This window comes from Ruditapes philippinarum, unplaced genomic scaffold (genome assembly GCF_026571515.1).
Source record: "Ruditapes philippinarum isolate M1 unplaced genomic scaffold, ASM2657151v2 ctg2932_1_1_1_1, whole genome shotgun sequence".
Taxonomy (NCBI): Eukaryota; Metazoa; Mollusca; class Bivalvia; order Venerida; family Veneridae; genus Ruditapes; species Ruditapes philippinarum.
In genome coordinates, this window is record NW_026861576.1 from 15,392 (window position 1) to 35,514 (window position 20,123).

Here is a 20,123-nt window from a genome sequence, read left to right on the forward strand (position 1 = left end):
TTTTGTTGGTTTGTTTGTAAATTTACGTATTTTGTTATAATATACATTCTTGTCAATTAAAATTTAATATTTTATTTTGCCCGAGAAAAAAACATCGTATTCATATAGTGTATCATATCTTTTATGACACACATTGAAAGTATTGAAAAACGCTTGACTTAAATTAATGAAATGAATGTAATATATAGAATTATGTGTTATATTAAGAGTACTATTACTCGCATTACACCAAGTTTTAAATTCAATTACATTTTCAACGGAATGACTACATACTAAAAAAAATGAAAACCTGGACATGTAGATTCCGAGCAAAGTCTTATGCTGGTGGCCATTTCACCAGACTGAGATTCGCAATCTTTGTCTACTCCTGTTGAACATTTTCGTTCACGAGTCTGAAAGCAGATTGAACCTTGATGTCCACATGTCCACATTCCCCACGACGACCAGTAAGGTTGAAGAAGGGTACTTGGATTTGTTGTTGTAATTGTTGACAGTTCAGCTGTAGGATTTAAATTTGTTGTAAAAAGCTTTAAAAATAGTAAAGATTCAGTCACCTTTCTTTGGAATATATGCTTTTAAAAGTTTTTTTCAAATTAATTGATATTCTTTTCTTAAAAACACTTAAAACGATTTGTGCAAAGTTTATGTCAAAAATCTTCATTATTTATCAATCTTAATGATCCTAAATATATTTTACAAGAGCTTTATAAAAGAAGGTATGTTCATTGAACGCCGCCTTTCCTTGTTGATCTTGTTTATCATATGTTGTAAATCTTAAAACAATTGGTTAAACAAAAATAAACTGATAAATACATCGGCATGATCCTAACTGATATGTTAATATATTCCATGGCAAATTTGTGCAAATCGCATCTAATCCTGATTGGCAGCATGCCTCTGTAAGTTTTTCAAATCCAACAACACACGTAAGAAAGCATGCAGCAAACTGTTCCAGGGACAACCAAGCTGTAATATTAACATTAGTTCTCAAAGCGATTAAAAACTGTTCGTAATTTATATTTTATTCTATGTCTACTTTTAGTTTGTCAGGCATCTGTCAACAGCCGCATAAATGTCTTCTCGGTCGATCGATCAACTTAGTATCGAAATATAAACTTAAAGTTATATGACCGTGTAGGTCCGGTTTGATTAAGCCTGTTCATGGACGGTACTGCAAAATGCAAGCTACCGTCTACGCCCCTAGCACCCACAGAAGCAGGATTCAAAATTCAAACAAGAAATGGTTTAATTTTAAATTTAGAAACATTCGCAGATGTGTTCATACGACGGTTATTATGGAACCTTTGTAAAGAGGCGTATGGTCCCCAGAAAGAAGAATGCGTTTCCCTTAAACGAGTTAACAAAAGGCGGAACTAAACAAAATGGAATTTTGAAAAGGGACATCATTCTGCAGAATGTAAACAACCTTAGTCTGTGTTTAAGAAGGAACGTCACTAGCACTGAACTTTAAGACAATAGCATTATATTTTAACAAAATCAATCGAGAAAAATGTGTTAAAATGCCCGACTTTTAAGATAACATTAATTACATTGTCTGTCTTGTAAAATCTAAATTTATACCTGAAGTGGTTGGACTTTTTGATAATCCTGAAGAACAGAAAAATATAATAAGGAACTATATTCGGTTGAATTTTTAAACCATAATTATTGCATGTTAAAAACATGCAAAGCACAAAAGACCGATAAATGTAGAAAAGACTATTTGCAGGCTGTACTAAAGAAAATGACACCAATTTTCAACAATCATATTGTACTATAATATATCATTAATTAATTCAGTTTCTACTAATTTAAGGTAATCAAAATTAATGAAATATAATAGTATATCAAAATCAACATACTGTGACAAGAATGTGACATTAGAAATTAAAACACGACCTAAGCAATATATATAATCATTTACATAAACAAAACAGATGAAAGAAACACAAGTACCTGGGCAGGACCCTAGCTTGGGTTTCAAAATATCCCATGGAAAATTTGAACAGACCACATTGAGACCTGATTTGCAACATGTTTCCAAGAGTTTTCCATATGTTGGTGTGCAAGTTAGGTAACACGATGCAAACTGTTCTAATGAAATATTAGCTGAAATGATTATAAAAAAGTTAAAATACTTAACTATTATTTATATTTTGACGTTATAAAAAGTCGAATCACAGAGAAATGTATGGAAATAGATAATTAAGAAAATAACTTTGAACGCATCCTCTCGCAGTCTTTATTCTGATACTATATAAATCGTTGAACGTCGTAGTTATATCAAAGAAATATCAGGTTTATTATGGTTTTAAAATGGTTTGCGCTATGAAGTGTAACCTGAGTTGATCTTAAATGTTGAATTATCTTAATGAATTTTCGCATTATGCAGTGCTGTCCATGAATAGGCTCAATCAAACCGAGCATTTAACATTTACAATTTAACCGTTTTTGACGTAAAGGTCCTTTATTGATTTATTCCTCTTTACCTTAAGTTAATGCTTATGGATTTGAAAACATTATTGACAGATAGATAAAACAGTACTTGTTAAATAGTAGGACTTTCTTCATAATAATAATAATAATAATAATAGAGTTTAGAAAATCTAAATGATAATGTTATAGATTTATTTTATTTATCACTAAGAAATGAAAGAAAGTGTGTATTTGAAGAAATATATCAAGAAGTAACTTGCATGGTACAGCATTTCCATCCAGCAGAAAACGTTTGTTAGCTGACGGAGAGTCATCTGCAACAGAATAAATTGTTCTAGCGTCATGCTGTGCTAACATGTTCAGGGACAAATAAAAAATTCAATATCAGATATGTACATTTGTCGAAAATATTAGTATTACTCAGTATGTTATATTTTAGTAGACATATGTGTATCATGTCTACATAGATTACACATATTAGTGACATTATGCAAAAATCTTTGCTTGTTGTATTGTTGAATTGAAATACAAAAATATTTCAAGAGATTGATAATTGACCAAAAAATGACATCGTTAGTTTTTATAAACTTTGTGTAGTAAGGAATAGAATTGATGTAAGGTTTCTTTAATTTTATCATTTACACTAGAATAGTAATAATGTAGCATTAAGTAAAAATAGTTCGTTATAAATTGAAATATCTGAATTTTGCACAAATCTATAATTTATATTTTTAAAGATAGTTTAACACGTTTAAAACTTTAACAATACGATACATGCACATATCAAAATAATTGATGAATTGATTTTAAAGTAATACGTATTCATAAAAAGAATTTGTTTCGATAAGTTTCTAGTATATTTTTTTATAAAAACTGAAAAACATATATTGACCTTTAGATCCTGAAGTATCACATGCATAAGTGGCTAGTAGTGTCACAAAAACACAAGTAAACCTTAAAAAGACAATCATTTACGTCAAAACCTGTTAAAGGCATTTATTTGCGTCCATGAATGCTATACTGATAATAATGAATTAATTTTAGACATAACAAACAAACACCCTAGGGTAATTATTCAATGTGATCAAAATCACGTTCAAAAGAAATTTTTATAACTCCTAACGAAAGAGTCATTAAAATACATGGTTTTTGAATATGAAATAATTTCTTATGCCACCCTGAAGAAGTTCAAGCTGCAAGTTTGACCTATTAGTATTATTGCCAAAATCGGAAAGGAGGTTTTCCTTCGGAAGTATTATTCGCAACAAAAATACATGAAAAATTACAGACTCAGTTTGATAGAGGGATAATGAAAATTGCATCATCCCTCAAGTTCGCTTTGCACCGGTTTGAGCTATACTCAAAATTTCAATTTTTCAACATTTAGATAATAAGTGTTGGAATCAATGATCCTGAAAGTAAAGAAAAATAAAAAACACTTATGTTGACCAAAAATGTATAAGTGAATATAAAAGGAAGTATTTAAATTACCTGCGCTCTCTCCTAACATTATTATCTTCCTGAAAGACCTACTAACAGCATGTATAACTATTGTTCATCTAGGACAAACGCTATAACCGTAGGAAATTAAACACGAACTGCTGATAACTTTATCAGTTTATTATCAGCTCAAATATTTACTATAGCGGGTCGTCTCTACCATGGACTATTTTCTAGGGCATAGTTTTGATATCTCTATATAATCCGGACATAACATCTTTTGTCTTACAAAGTTCTTCAAAATATAGTTAGCATAAATAAGAAGTATCAGAAAATTATAAACTATTTAAGACTCACTTTACCCCTTCAGGCATGCATATGCAAAATTGTTAGCAATGTTTCAATTATGGATTAAAAGCATATAAGTTGTCTTGAAACTGAAGATCGTAGCAATGAACGTGATTTTAATGTGTATTTAAAGGTTTGCCCAAAAAGTTAACAAAAATGTTTTTTCCATTTCCCAAAAAACTTTAATTTTACTTTATAGTTAAATAATTTTATTATTATAACAATTCCAAAAGATAAAAGGCGAACAGAGAGTTCCACTTATGTGGCAAATTAGCACATTTTCGGAAACTGTTATAAGATACCGACCATAAAACAAAGTTTATAAGTAGTAAATTAAAATGATTGCATTTATAAGTCATGGTGGGTCTTAAAACAAGAACAATTAGGTATTACGTACCTTAATATTATCCTTTTGTTGATTGGATGTGTTAATAAATTTGAGGAAATGTACATGTGTATGAAGAAAAAACAAAATGGGAAATTTTAATTGAAGCAGTGGGCAATCTAATCATTCTTTCAACTATAAAAATTATGATCATTCAGAAATGATCATTTGGTACAATTAAAAAGCATGGGGATAGTTTTAAAGAACAGAAAATAAATATTATAGGTCAAGTTAAGATTTTCATCATTCTTGTTTTATATTTTTTTTCTATTAACATTATTAAGCCATAGTTGAGATTAATTTCCCACTCCAAAGTAATTATATCATGTGTGATTCTGCCTGAGCCAGTTCTAGTGGGCGGGAACGTTCTTAATGAAATTTTCTCCCTATTTGATATTCCCGGGCAACGTTCCTTTCCATTTAAGGTTTTGTACTGATATTGAAAAATGTCACACAAATATATAAAAGCTCTCCTTTAACTACAAATTAAAATTAAGAAAAATAAACTTGGTCGTAAGATGGGCTTATCTGGGAAGCCTAGCTCATGTAATTTGTTTGTGCACCAAATTGATTTATTTGCAATAGAACTCCCCGGTAAACCTGTCACTTTCAGAACAAGGAGTAATTTTGATTCAACATGTGTATAAAGCTATGAAAGATAAACTTTCGAATCTGTTCCTGGAGCCAACGTTAGAGCTTTGAGACTAAGGTATCTCGCCATAGCAAACAAGGGCTTTCCCCAATCGGGATTTGAGCCCTCGCGGCTAACCATCCTAGATCACTAAACTTATGCGCTAACCACTCGGATTATGCCTACACTAAATATATAAATTTGTAATTACTGTAAAAAGACATTTTAGGAAAGACTTGGTGAATGATCAAGTCATGTTTCGTATTAGTTTTCAACAAATTCTGATATTGCATGCCAGAAACTGTAATTGCTATAACAATACTCAATATTAGCAATTTAGAATAAACGTTACTATGTTTGAATTAACAAGTGACACTATTATTACGTTGTGATGCTACGGCTGTGATTGGTTACATGTAAGGACAAATATTATATTGAATGTATATAATTAGATTTCAGAAATCAGGTTCCTGTTGTTTGGTCGGATATAAACGGTAAGGAAGTTTATATAGTCCGTGTCTTTAATCAATATAATGCATACAAGAAACCAATGCGCTTAAATATTCTTCCACATTTCTTTACCAAAATAATTACAGTTATTACAGAATTTCAATTAAACACGACTTGGTTAAGTATTGCTTCCCTTTTCTTCCGCCTCTGTAAAAAGATTAGATAGTAATCATAGTAATAATAAAATATAGTAAAGATAATTGTGACATTTGTTTTGAAAAAACTCACAAAGACATATACAATTATATTCTAATTCTAAAAAATGCTAACTGAGATGTCGCTTAAATCAAATGTACAATATATCAAATACATAAACATTTACACCAGATAACAAACAGCAAACATAAACAAGTTTTATCAAATGGTGTTTTGAGGTGTAAAATGCATACTTAAACATGACGTTCTTCAGCAGTTATCAGTCTAATATATAACGACCATTTAATAGTACTATAGAAATGATAAATAAATACTAGATTTGGGATTAAGATATATTTCATTGCTGAAGACCAACTTTTATATTGGAACTCATTCACTCACCCACTCACTCTGTCAGTCAGTGAAATATATCTTGTTGTTTATTATAAACAAGCAGAAAGCCTATTCACATTAGAGAAACAAATTTAAATATAATTATGTTGTTTTGAAATTAAATGTTTTTAGATATAGTTTTACAGCAAAATCCAATTTAAAAACAATATGGAAATTGATAATATAAGGAAAGAAATAAGGAGATACGAATACTGAAACGCCTGCAAAACATCTCAAGAGGAATAGAAAGGTTCAGAACATATGACATTATGTATAATTATATGATCTAAATATAGCTGCAATCTCAATGGTCCAAACAGTAGTCAACACAACTTTTTATAGAATCATATTCACTGGGTGTAATATTATATTCACTGGCTAAATTGGATTATTTAAATTTTTTATAGCCTACACTCATATAATAAAGCAATTATTGACAAGGTAGCCATTGAATATGATGGTGATATTCACGGGCAGGAAGTCATATTGACCTCGGCTATCGACTCAGTCAATATGTAAATATCGCATCATATTCAATGGCACCCTAGTCAATAATTGTATAATATCATATCTGAACTATAAATATGTATGCCCTTTGTCGATTAAAATAATACTCCATTAAATCAATTGTTTGTGTCGTTTTGCAACTTACAGCTGGCTTGCAGTTTGATCCAGTGTATGGAAAGCCAATCACTGCGCACTTGTTTTCACAATACTTTCCACAAAGCGCACGAAGATCGGGGTCATTACAAATACAGATTTCATTCTGAAGCTGTTCACAGATTACCTCTGAAGACACAGGGTCTCCACATTTATTCAACTGTACATCCACTTGCTTATCTGTACGTGCAATATTTAAATTGATTAATTTTGTCATTTCAGTTGGTTTATAATTACTGTCCGAAAATGTAATCCTAAATGCAACTGCTTTTGAAATAAACAAATAATAGCCTGGTAAACACTCATTTTCAGTCTAAATACTTTGACGTGAACAACAAATAAATTACATGGAGCAAGGAGATACAATATTATTTTTATATGCCTTTAAGTGGACAGTGAAATTATATTTTGATCAATCAACAGTGAAATTAATAAATATAATTTTCAAAGAACCCGGACTTTATATAAATGTGGATGATTTGAAAATTTGTGAAGTCATATTATATTTTACTTATTATACTTATTATTTTACTTAATAATTATGATAACTCTTCCTCTTCTTATTATTATTATAATTATACATGTAATGGTACATATTCATGTTGGCCATAATGACGTAACTTACGTGAACATTTTCCACATGTTTTCCTGCAATACTGAACAGCATATTCTTCTCTGCCACAGAACACTTTCTGTGCCCCTTGTGAAGAGCAGGGTAGGTAATCCCAACATGAGTCTAAAAAAGGGGAAAATGTTTTATAAATGTTTTAGTCAACAAGTGCACCGCTTATATGTACAAGTAATTAACAAATAAAATTTGGTACGAAGGTTTCACCATTATATCAACATTTCTTATCTCCAATATATTTTATAGCTCTTTAAAACGAATTAACAAAAACAAACAAACAAACAAACAAACAAAAAAAAGATTTAAATGTGGCATTTCGTATTGTGCGTTTTTCGTTTCATGAAATTAAACGGGGAATATTAAAGGACCAACCACACAAGCCGCATGACCTCCGGCACAGTTTCCAGGCAGCTGCATTTTCCTTACAGACGTCAGTTAGTATATATGGTATTGTACAGCCAATAGATGTCGGATCATCTTGACATGGATCTAACAAAACAAGAAATCACATAGGATACAATCAGGTAGTGGACACACATGATATTTGATGAAAGTGCATAGTGCAACGTAGCATGCTTACAATAGCAGTGGTTCAGTCGGTGTTTCTTCTCTTCTTTAATTTCTTTTTTAAAGTGTATAAAGCTATATATGTGATGAACAAATTATTGTTTGAAACTTAAAAAGGTATACTTCCAAACTGCTTGCATGAAATAAATATGGTAATTATTGCCTTTAAAACGAATGGCACATGATTAAATCATTGCTAATCAGATGATGTCCTACTTAAAATAGCAAAAAAAAAATAGTTTGTTCCGGAACATTTTACTTTGTTTGCGTACATTATTCATGTGTATTAAATGACAGAGGCTTTCTTTGTTACAATGTTTTAGAGAATCAACCATATAATTATGGAACCAATATAAGTTTACTGTTTCCAAATTTTATAAAGATATTTCATAAGATATAGATCTATACTCTTTTATGTGGGACGGATTTTCTTTAGTTAACATTAAAGGGCAGAGAATTACAAACACTATTGATAATTCTTTATTTAGAATCAGTTGATTTGCTTCTTACTTTTTTCAAATAACTGCTAAACCTTTGGTTCTAGGGTAACATACTTGCTTAAGATTCGAGGAGTCTTGAGTTCGAACCCAAGTCAAGCCATCTGAATTTTAAGTGTCAGTTTTAGTGAAGTTAGTATTTTTTTCTAAACACATTAGTCAGGAAATTCTAAGAAACATTATTAAATGTTTAGCAATTGTTACAAGTGCACACAATTGTATGTTAATGATCAATAGAGAATCATCCGAGCAAAATTCTATACTGCCAAAAACCATTACAGGAAAAGTGTAGTACATTTTCACGTCTTGTTTTTCTCTTGAAACGATTATGTTAAGGCTAATTAGATGTTGATAACAGATTTATCATTTTTGAATCTGTGAAAAGGGGAATTTGGCTGACACACGCGCACATTTATTTAAAATACAAACAAGTAAAATGCATATATATTATGAATTAAGTCTAGCCCCAAAAAGAAAATGAAAACATATGATACATATGCAAATATTCTTAATCAGAAAAGGTAAATCATCGCCGACTCTGACGGTGACGATCTGACCATGGCATATGAACACATTCACTTAATTTTCCCGAAGAGTGGAACTAATAATTCCTTAATGTAAGCTATAGTGTTTAAAAATTGAGTAAAATTGCAAAGATGTGGTATGACACTAAATAAAATTATATCTGCCTTTGGGACTAATTATATTTAGGCATAATGAAAAAAAATTATGAAGCTGATAAAATCTATGTTATTATAGAATTGTACTATTCACTAAAATTTATTCAATTATATAAACACCTATAACTGACGATGTTGTTATAATGGCATACAATCTATTTTCACAATATATCCAGATGTATGAATTGAACCAGCCATCAACCTATTATCTAATTTTCTTTACAATATACTTGTTTGTCTAGAAAAATGGTCACTGCTTATTGGTGGAAACTCACATTTAGCAGATTTTTTTTATCTGATGTATTTTTTGTAATCCTTCACACCTTTTTGAATTTTGGATTGATATAACCCAAATTTGACAAGAAAATCGTCTGTAGAGGTATGAATTATATTGGAAACAGAAATTTCGGGACCCTGAAAAATGTTTTGATTTCAAATGTCTCAAGATTTGAGAAGTTCTGGAACTCGTAAGTTAACATAATAATAAAATTACATGATGCTGTTCGTGTCCATTAGTTTCCGTATCCTTAAAAGAGGGTCATACAGAACTTGTTTATTTGTTCCTTTTTTTGGGGGGGGGGGGGTCACGTTTACATTAAAATGTCACACATTGTATTGCGGAGGAGAGTGTTAGTTTGCGAAAGGGGACCGACACTTCAAGAACCTTAACAAAAAGAAAAATAAATATACTACAAAGTCGGTATTGTCCGATGAAAGAGATCTTTTAGAGGAAAAATTAGTATTAAGTCGATGAAAATAACTTAATATAAGCACATTATGACAAAATACCCTCCGAAAGTCACATATATTTTCTATCTTAAACTGTACAAAAAAATATCATAGACGTTTGATTTGAATTCATTTAAAAAAATATGTATTGCATTAAATATAAAAAGAAGCATAATACATAAAATAAGTACAAAAGGTTTTTCTATTAAACTACAAACATTTGAAAAGTCATCAGCATTCAATACCCATTTTATAAAAAATAATTGATTTAAAAAATCACGTATTTAATTATTGATAAATAAAATTTTAATTACGATGATCATTAAATATGCTTAAACTAAATCGTTTTATGTTAATCAGTGAAACAAAAATGTAAAACAGAATAAAACATGCAATCTAAAAGCTACCTTTGGGCGTTGTGGTAGGAGGCGTTGTTGTAGGTATCAAAGTGGTGGTAAAGAATTCTAAAAAATGAAATACACGTGTGATCATCTTTCGCCTTAGGCATTGTATTGCTATATATTCATATTAATAAAATCGCGGTTATAATGACTGTAATTGCCTATAACGAGAGAGGGGTGACCAGACACATCTTATTGTCTGCACAAATCATAAATCATAAATTGATTCATTACAAATGCATATTTAACGTCATGATTATGTTAATAATGATGATGATGATTAGAATTATAAAAATTAAAAGTAAGTTATTAAATTACCCCTGTTAAATATGTTTCATTTTGTTCACCGAGTGTCTCAATTTTTTCCGATAGTAAAGTGATTTCTGCCACATATAACAGACGGTCAGTAAATCGTGTTAATTTTGAATTTCTGCTATGAAATAATATTAATCAGCAGCTTTTAAATTAGTCAGATGTCAATGGGTTGTAAAAAGGGGTTAAAGTATATTAACGCATATTATGAACCCCGTTGCTGCGAAACTTGCATGTTATGCAATAACTTAACATGAAACGTTAGGATTTGACAATTTTTTTTAATAATCAAACAATTCAAGCATGGTTGAAGCATATAAAAGTAATCCATTTTCTGAGGGAAGCGTGCAAGGAATTTTTGTTAGCTAAATCAGCGGCTAATTATCTGAAGTTACGTAATATACATATTTATTTTATGCTTTTCAGTGGATTACTGATTTATCCGTGAAATTATATTTGATAATTTCACAGTGAAAATTATCAAAATATAATTTCACTTTTTTCAATGACGAAACTACTTTTTAAAGATTTTCCCCATGTGGTAGCTCAATTTTATTTTTACTGACCATTCTGACAATGTCAGGCTGTTAAAAGAAATATCAAAGCTGAAATAGATAAATAACTTAAATGTCAAAAGTAATAAAGAGAGAAAACTTACTTCTATTCATTCAAATTCCAAATAATTTTCGTCTCTAATTTTTTTTGTTTCGTTTTTGCAGTCTGAAAAATACATTTCTTCCCCATGCAAAACTGCTCTTGGTGACATTTGGGCATATTAAAGTATCCTACGAGCAATAACTGCCGTATGCTTTATGAAAAATTGAAAAGCATGGACAGCCATCACTCGTAGAATAAGTAAAACAACCCAGCGTTCCTTAGCAAGCTTCCAAGTTTTCCATTTTCCTAGCTCCCTTTCTGAAAGTTTTCACTTCTGTAAACACTTATTTTTTGTCTGTTACAATCCTAAAATAAGTTTTCTTTCTTTTAAAGAGGTGTATGACTAACAAATCCAATTTATATCCCTCTGAATCTTATACAATTATTTTCCTCCCATGAAATACACAACTTTAAAAAATGGCTGCCGCCTACATTTTACAAAGCCAGGTCTAATATAAATTCGCAGTAAGTAACAGAAATATGGATGGATGGTTTGACTTTTTCTCCTACAAGAATTGTTTGTTTTTATTATTAAAACAAGCGATCATTCATATTTTTTTAATATAATGAATAAATATCACCGTCATTTAACCTTGATTGGCGGACTTATTTTTCAGCTCAAGACTTCTTGTTTTTAATGAGAAATTCCGTCTAAATGGGGTTCTCAATTGGGGAAACAGATTTTAATATTAACGTTAAAATTATGGAATTATCGTTTTAACTTGTTTTAAAGCATAAAATAAAAAGAAAATTTGTCTGTTTGGTGTGTAAGATGAAATTTTATTTCATCTCGTGAACTTTAAAAACAGTATTCTCACTCGTGGCTATACCACTCGTGAGAATACTGTTTTAAAGCCCACTCGATGAAATAAAATTTCATCTTACACACAAACAAACAAATATCCTCTATATATCAGTCACATTTAATATTTGACGTTACGTTATATTTATGTGAGAAAAGATAGAAAAAATCTGAGACATGGTTCCCAAGAAATTATAATTAGGTTTATATTCTACAGGTTTGAAGACAAAAAAATAAATAAAATAAAAGTAAAACAATTTGATATATCAGTTTAAAAGCTTGGATTTTTTGTTCATAATTAATGATTTACAAAGGCATTTTTTAAATATGTTATTTTTTATGAATATCTTAATGCACACAATTTAATAAATAACTATTTTATAACTTAAAAAAACATTGTTGGAATTTAAGGTAATACCACTAAACGTGTCTGTTGTCGGCTACAAAAGATTTTCATGAATTTATCAACGATTAGTAAACCTCATTGTAGATTATTGTCCTTATAAACAGCAATTGAAATTACTTTTTAAGCAATTATTCAAACAGTATGATAAATAATTTTTCACCTGGACATGAAGTTTCAGTGCACAAACCAACATTGTATTGTTTTCCACCTTGACTATGTACACAATCGTTATTATACTCCGTCGAACAGTTTCTTTCTCGTCTTTGGAAACATGCACCTTGTTGTTGTTGACAAATCCAACTTCCCCATGGTAACCAGTAAGGTTGCTGGGGAGTTGTAGGTGTTGGTTGTGGTAATGATGACGTCATAAATAGTGTGGATTTGGTGTATCTAGTTGTAACTGTTCCAGTTTGTATTGTTGCAGGTGTTCTTAATGACGTCATTTGTGAAGATGTCGAATGACCAGACGCTAGATATAAATGGAAGTATTTAAGAATAAATTTATCACAAGAATATAAAAGGATATTATACATATTTCAGTAACAATATTTTGATTGAAATATGGAAGAACAATATGAAGTAATATAAAACATAATTTACATTGGTCATTTGAAATTACATATTGGAATCTTGGTTATTCTTACATTAAATGTAAATGATAGTTCCTGCCATTCTGAAATAGAATGTTAAGGATAGTTATTAAATAAAATGTACATGATATTTCTTGTCACAATTAAATAAAATGTAAAGGATAGTTCTAAAATAAAACGAACAATATAGTTTTTCTTTAATTTCTAGTTACATTGCAAAGACATAACCATACTTCCTCACAGAAAACATTTTACACTGCATTTATATCTCATTTTACTTTCTTCTGAACGGAGCGGTTTATTGTTCATAAGAACTCATTAAGTTTATTTTATACAATAACTAGTGTTCAAATACAATTAATAACGTGCACTATCCTGTAAATTTACTAAGTTTAAATAAAAATATCAGAAACCACACCAACATTTAACAATATAGGTACATCATGTTCCCTTATGTTATAATGTTATAATTTCAGAATTTATTATCCTTTTATTTGTATTTGAAATAGTACATATGTGATTTCTTAAAAATACTGTCAGATAAAAGTTATCCTATTTGGAAGAAACATCAATATCAATATGCATTTTATCTTATTTCTATGTTTACAAATTAGATTTATACGTACAAGAAATGATTATTTTATTGTTATCGAAAATTTGAAAAAGCATATTTAAATTGTTCTATTGGTATGAATAGTTTAAATATGGGTTCAGACCCACAAACATTCACAAAACTAATGTGATATGGGGTTATGAACCACTTTTAGGTTTATCTCTAGAAAAGTTATCAAAATCGTTTCTTTCTGTTGTGAACCAATGCAGGTTATCAAAGTTGCTACAGTGTTGTATTCTTTCTTTTCTATCATAACTGTTTTGCATAAAATAAAAGATAAAACGTTCATCGATAGTCTTTTAAATTGCCTACCAATTATTGTTTTTTTTTCCTATTTCTATATTGCATATTGTGATTCTTCGTTATTATGTTATTGGTATGCATGCATTGCTTACATTCTATATGTGTTCAAAAACTAAGTAATAACATATGAATGTTACCAGTTTTACTGCTGCCAAGTATCTTTCTAAAAGGTAGTTTTTTGTTTGATTCGTATTTGCAAAAGCTTTTGCTTTAATGGAAAAACAAAAATCATTGTTTCATTTGCAAAATCATTGTTAAAAAATGAGCTATTTCTAATATACGGTTTACAAATAAAGTCAGCTGTAGGAAAAAAAATAACTTTTGTCTTTACTTCGTGTTGTCGTAGCTGTAGTGTGTGATATCTTTGTTGAAGAGAAATCTAAAAACAATGAAGAAGTGCATAAAAAATTGTGCGCAAAAACTCTTGGAAGACCAGTATTGGAGAAAGTAACTTCCATCTATTTGTCAATTGTTAATATCTCAGTCATTCTGTTTCAGTCGAGTTATTTTAATCATTAAAATGCAGTTACAAATATGTGTATATTTCAATTTATCTCAGGTATCTTATTCTTTCATTATATATGTTTTCTTTTGTAGGTTTCTTTGTAAATTTACGTATTTTGTTATAATATACATTCTTGTCAATTACAATTTAAAATTTTATTTTAGCCGAGAAAATATATCGTACTCATATAGTGTATCATATCTTTAATGACACACATTGAAAGTCTTGAAAAACACTTGACTTAAATTTATGAAATGAATTTAATATATAGCATTATGTGTTATATTTAGAGTACTATGAATAGCATTACACCCAGTTTTATATTCAATTACATTTTCATCCGAATGATTACAAGAAAATGAAAACCTTGACATGTAGATTCCGAGCAAAGTCTTACGATGGTGGCCATTTCATCAGGCTGAGATTCGCAATCTTTGTCTACTCCCGTTGAACATTTTCTTTCCCGGGTCTGAAAGCAGATTGATCCTTGATGTCCGCATGTCCATGCTCCCCACGACGACCAGAAAGGTTGAGGAAGGGTACTTGGTTTTGTTGTTCTAATAGTTGACAGTTCAGCTGTAGGATTTAAATTTGTTATAAAAAGCTTTAATAAATAGTAAAGACACAGTCACTTTTCTTTGGATTTTTTGCTTTATAGAGGTTTTTCAAATAAATTGATATTATTTTCTTCAAAACACTTATAAAACGATGTATGCAAAATTTCTGTCGAAAATTCATTACTTATAAATTTAAATAATCCTTATTATATTTGACAATATCTTTATAAAAAGATAAATCTTAAAACAATTGATTAAAAAAACTTATAAATACATCGGCATGATCCTAATTGATATGTTAATATATCCCATGGCAAATTTGTACAAATCGCATCTAATCCAGTTTGGCAGCATGCCTCTGTAAGTTTTTCGAAACCAACAACACAAGTGAGAAAGCATGCAGCAAACTGTTCCATGGACAACCATGCTGTAATATTAACATAAGTTCTCAATACGATTTAAAAACCGTCCGCAATTTATATCTTATTTTATGTCAACATTTAGGTTGTCAGGCATTTGTCAACAGCCACATTAATGTCTTTTCGATCGATCGATCAACTTTGTTTCGAAATATAAACAATAAGTTATATGACTGTGTAGGCCCGGTTTGATTGAGTCTGTTCATGGACGGTACTACAAAGTGCAAGCTACCGTCTACGCCCCTAGCAACCGCAGAAGCAGAGTTCAAAATTTAAACTTGAAATGGTATAATTTTAAATTTAGAAACATTTGCAGATGTGTCCATATGGCGTTATTATGGAACCTTCGTAAAGAGGCGTATGGTCCCCAAGTAGAAGAATGCTTTTCCCCTAAACGAGTTATCAAAGGGCGGAACTAAACAAAATGGAATTTTGAAAAGGGACATTATTCTGCAGAATAAAAACAACCTTAGTCGGTGCTTAAGAAGGTACGTGACAAGCACTGAACTATAAGACTCAATACTATAGCATTATATTTTAACAAAATCAATTCGAGAAAAAATAGTGTTAATGGGCCCGACTTTAAAGATAACATTTATTACCTTGCCTGTCTTGAACAATTTAAACATATACCTGAAGTGGTCGGACTTTTTGATAATCCTGAAGAGAAGAAAAAATATAATAAGGAACTATTTTCGGTTGAATTTTTTTTTACCATAATTATTGCAATTATGTGTATAACAAGCAAAGCACAAAATAATTGTAAATGTAGAAATGACTATTTGCAAACTGTTTTAAAGAAAATGGTACAATTTTTCAAAAATCATATTATACTATATTATATCATTTATAAATTCAGTTTTTACTAATTTAAGGTAATCAAAAATAATGAATACAATAGTATATCAAAATCAACATAATGTGACAAGAATGTGACATTAGAACATATAACACGACTAAAACGATATATCTTATCTTTAACATAAACAAAACAGATGAAAGAAAGACAAGTACCTGGGCAGGACCCTAGCTTGGGTTTCAAAATATCCCATGGCAGATTTGAACAGACCACACTGAGACCTGATTTACAACATGTTTCCAAGAGTTTCCCATATGTTGGTGTACAAGTTAGGTAACACGATGCAAACTGTTCTAATGAAATATTAGCTGAAATGAATATAAAAAAGTAAAAATACTTTAACATTATTTTTATTTTGACGTTATAAAAAGTCGGACCACAGAGACATGAATGGAAATAGATGATTAAGAAAATAACTTTGAACGCACCATCTCGCAGTTTTTTCTTCTGATACTATAGGTGAAGTAATGTAAAAGAAATATCAGGTTTATTCATGTTTTAAAATGTTTTGCGGGATGAATCTTAATCTGAGATGATCTTAAATGTTGAATTATCTTAATCTCGCATAATACAGTGCTGTCCATGAACAGGTTCAATCAAACCGAGCATTAACATTTAACATTTTTAATTTAACCGTTTTTGACGTAAAGGTCCTTTATGGATTCATTGTTCTTTATCTTAAGTTATTGCGAATGGATTTGAAAACATTATGGACTGATAAATTAAACAATACGTATTTCAATAGTGTGACTAACTTCATAATTATAAAGTTTAGAAGATCTAAATGATAATGTAATTGATTACTTTTATTTATCACTTAAAAATAGAAGAAAGGTGTATTTTTGAAGAAATATATAAAGAAGTAACTTGCAAGGTACAGCATTTCCATCCAGCAGAAATCGTTTGTTAGCTGACAGAGAGTCATCTGCAACAAAATAAATTGTTTTGGCGTCATGGCCAGGGACAAATAAAAAAAACTTCATATCAAACATGTTCATTTATTGAAAATATAAGTTTTACTCAGTATGTCAATTTTTAGCAGACACATGTGTATTATGCCAACATAGATTACACATTGTAGTGACATAATGCTAAGATCTTTGCTTGTTGTCTTGTTGAATTGTATTACTAATTGATAATACTGATAGTTATAATCTTATTTTTTTTAACTTCTGCGTAAGAAGATGTAAGGTTTCTTTGATTTAATATTTTACACTTGCATAGGAATAATGTAGCATTAAGTAAATATAGTTCAGTATATTAAATTGAAATATCTGAATTTTGCACAATCTTATGATTATTTGTTTGAAGATTGTTGAACACGTTTATTAAGATTTAAAAGTTTAACGACACGTTAACATTTCAGGGATACAACGAGCATATATTTCATGAATTTATTATTAACTAAGTTATATACTTAAAACAAATGTTTTCAGTATATTTTTCATAAAAATGAACACATATCTTAACCTTTAGATCCAGAAGTATCGCATGCATAAGTCGCTAGTAATGTCACAAACACAAGCAAACCTTAAAGAGACAATTATATACGTTAAAACCTTAAAAGACATCTATATACGTCAATGCATGATATACGTATGGAAATGAATTAATTTTAGACATTACACAAAACACACCGGGATAAAAATTCAATGTGATTATAATTATGTTCAAAGAAATATTATTACCTAACGAAAGAGTAGTAAAAATACCTGTTTAACATAAAGAAATAATTCCTATGCCACTTTGGCAAGCTGAATGTTTTTTCTATTATTACCGAAATCTGAAAGGAGGGTGATCCCTCGGAAATATTATTCGCAACAAAAGTTCTTGAAAATTACAGACTCAGTTTGATAGAAGGATAACGACAAATTGCATCATCCCTTACGCTCGCTAGCATCGGTTTGAGTGGAACTCAATTTTCAACATTTTGAAGTGATGAAATCAGTGATTCCGAGGGACAAGAGAACTAACATTAAAGTTGACCAAAAAATGTATGAGTGAATACAAAGTCAAGTATTTAAATTACCTGCGATCTCTCCTAACATAATTATCTTCCTGAAAGACCTACTAACAGCATGTATAACCATTGTTCATCTAGGGCAAACGCTATATAATCGTAAGAAATTAAACACGAACTGCTGATAACTTTATCAGTTTATAATCAGCTCAAATATTTACAATAGCGGGTCGTCTCTACCATGGACTTTTTTCTAGGGCATAGTCTTGACATTCCCATATAAATCGGACATAACATATTTTGTCTTACAAAGGTTTTCAATATATTGTTAGCATTTGTTAACAGTATCAGGAAATTACAAACAATTCTAAACTCATTATACGCCTTGAAATGTCAGGCATGCATTTAATAAATTATTTGTTTCAATAATGGATTAAAAACATAATTATAAGATATCTTAAAACTGAAGAAAGTAGCAATTAACGTGCTGTTATGTGTAATAAAGGCAACAAGATATTAAAAAGTATTTATTTGACTTCCGTACAAAATACGAATTGGATATAATTATACCAATTGCCAAAAGATCAAAGGGGAACAGATAGATTAACTATACGGCACATGAGCACATGTTTAGAAACGGTTATAAGATACCGAAAATTGAAAAGACAATTTCTGAGTAATAAAAATGATTGCATTTATGAGGCATAGTGGCTCTTTAATGGAGAACAATAAGGTATTACGTACCTTGGTATAATCCTTTTGTAGACTGGATGAGTTTGTAAATTCGACAACAATTTACATGTGTATCAAGAAAACATAATATGAGAATATTTTAAATGAAACAGTGGGCTATCCGTTCGTTCTTTCAACTAATGAATTGGTGTGACTATTCTGCAATTGACCGTTTGGTACGATTAAAAAGCAAAAAAGTAATTTAAAAGAACGCTTTATGAATATTGTATTTTCATCATTCATGTTTTATTCTCGTTCTCAAAGATGAGATGATGTGCATCTTTCTTCTTTATTTCCCACTCCAAAGTAATTATTCATATGTGCTTTAAGCCAGTGCTAGTTGGCGGGAACGTTCTTAAGGGATTTTTTCTCCCTATTTTATATCCCTGGGGCTACGTTCCTTTCTATTTTAGTTTAAGTACTGATATTGAAAAATGTCAAACAAATATATAAAAGATGCCCTTTGAACAAACTAAAATTAAGAAAACTTAATTTTTCGTAAGATGGGGCTTTTCTGGGAAGCCTAGCCAATGTAATTTGTTTGAGAACCAAAATGATTTATTTACAAATGAATGATTGATGCTCTTAAGACCGGGCGGTCAAGGATAACCTACAAAAGTGCAAGCACTTATTTCCAGTGGGGTCCTTACCTCAGCATACACTAGAGACAGCTATGAGATACAAGGAAATCTGGGAACCAGTCCCTAGCTCTTATGGAATAGATTCCTTGGTTCTTTTATATGCCCAGTGTATAGCACTGATACATGCGAGGATTACCTGGGTTTCGTACCAGTAAACCTCTAGTTAGGTGGGAAACATTGAAAGTGTTTCTAAAAATCCCAAAGGTGTTACCCCGGATCGAACCCGGAACCCCAGGAGTGACAGTCAGTGGTCTAACCAACTGAGCTATCGCGCCACCTCGAAAACCCCGATAGTCCTGTCAATCCTGAACACGTACTTTTGTAAGT

At 30.3% G+C, this 20,123-nt stretch overlaps 2 protein-coding genes across 2 annotated transcripts; both read right to left on the reverse strand.

Moving 5' to 3' along the window:
- Window positions 1-268: 268 nt before the first annotated feature.
- LOC132716232 (uncharacterized) lies at window positions 269-3,407 on the reverse strand. The gene is made up of 6 exons (XM_060699459.1): window positions 3,329-3,407; window positions 2,697-2,750; window positions 1,957-2,109; window positions 1,582-1,608; window positions 814-966; window positions 269-499 (listed from the first exon to the last, which is right to left on the reverse strand). The coding sequence occupies exons 1-6, from the start codon at window positions 3,405-3,407 to the stop codon at window positions 273-275; spliced, it is 693 nt and encodes a 230-aa protein (XP_060555442.1). The 3' UTR covers window positions 269-272.
- A 2,384-nt stretch (window positions 3,408-5,791) lies between these two features.
- Window positions 5,792-18,553, reverse strand: LOC132716229 (uncharacterized). Its single transcript, XM_060699454.1, has 14 exons — window positions 18,493-18,553; window positions 17,934-17,993; window positions 17,335-17,388; window positions 16,619-16,771; window positions 16,238-16,264; window positions 15,460-15,612; window positions 14,995-15,204; window positions 14,455-14,502; window positions 12,778-13,086; window positions 10,447-10,503; window positions 7,939-8,055; window positions 7,564-7,674; window positions 6,931-7,118; window positions 5,792-5,897 (listed from the first exon to the last, which is right to left on the reverse strand). Exons 1-14 carry the CDS (start codon window positions 18,551-18,553, stop codon window positions 5,850-5,852), a joined length of 1,596 nt encoding a protein of 531 aa, XP_060555437.1. The 3' UTR covers window positions 5,792-5,849.
- Window positions 18,554-20,123: the final 1,570 nt, after the last annotated feature.

Coding starts and splice junctions, on each gene's coding strand:
- LOC132716232 (XM_060699459.1), bottom strand. CDS start 3,407: ATGATTGTCTTTTTAAGGTTTACTTGTGTTTTTGTGACACTACTAGCC. Junction 2,751..3,328: donor TGATACTTCAGGATCTAAAG/GTCAATATATGT, acceptor ATTCTGTTGCAG/ATGACTCTCCGTCAGCTAAC. Junction 500..813: donor TCAGTTAGGATCATGCCGAT/GTATTTATCAGT, acceptor TAAATCCTACAG/CTGAACTGTCAACAATTACA.
- LOC132716229 (XM_060699454.1), bottom strand. CDS start 18,553: ATGGTTATACATGCTGTTAGTAGGTCTTTCAGGAAGATAATTATGTTA. Junction 17,994..18,492: donor TATGTTAGGAGAGATCGCAG/GTAATTTAAATA, acceptor TGTCTCTTTAAG/GTTTGCTTGTGTTTGTGACA. Junction 7,675..7,938: donor GAGGTCATGCGGCTTGTGTG/GTTGGTCCTTTA, acceptor CCCCTTTTTTAG/ACTCATGTTGGGATTACCTA.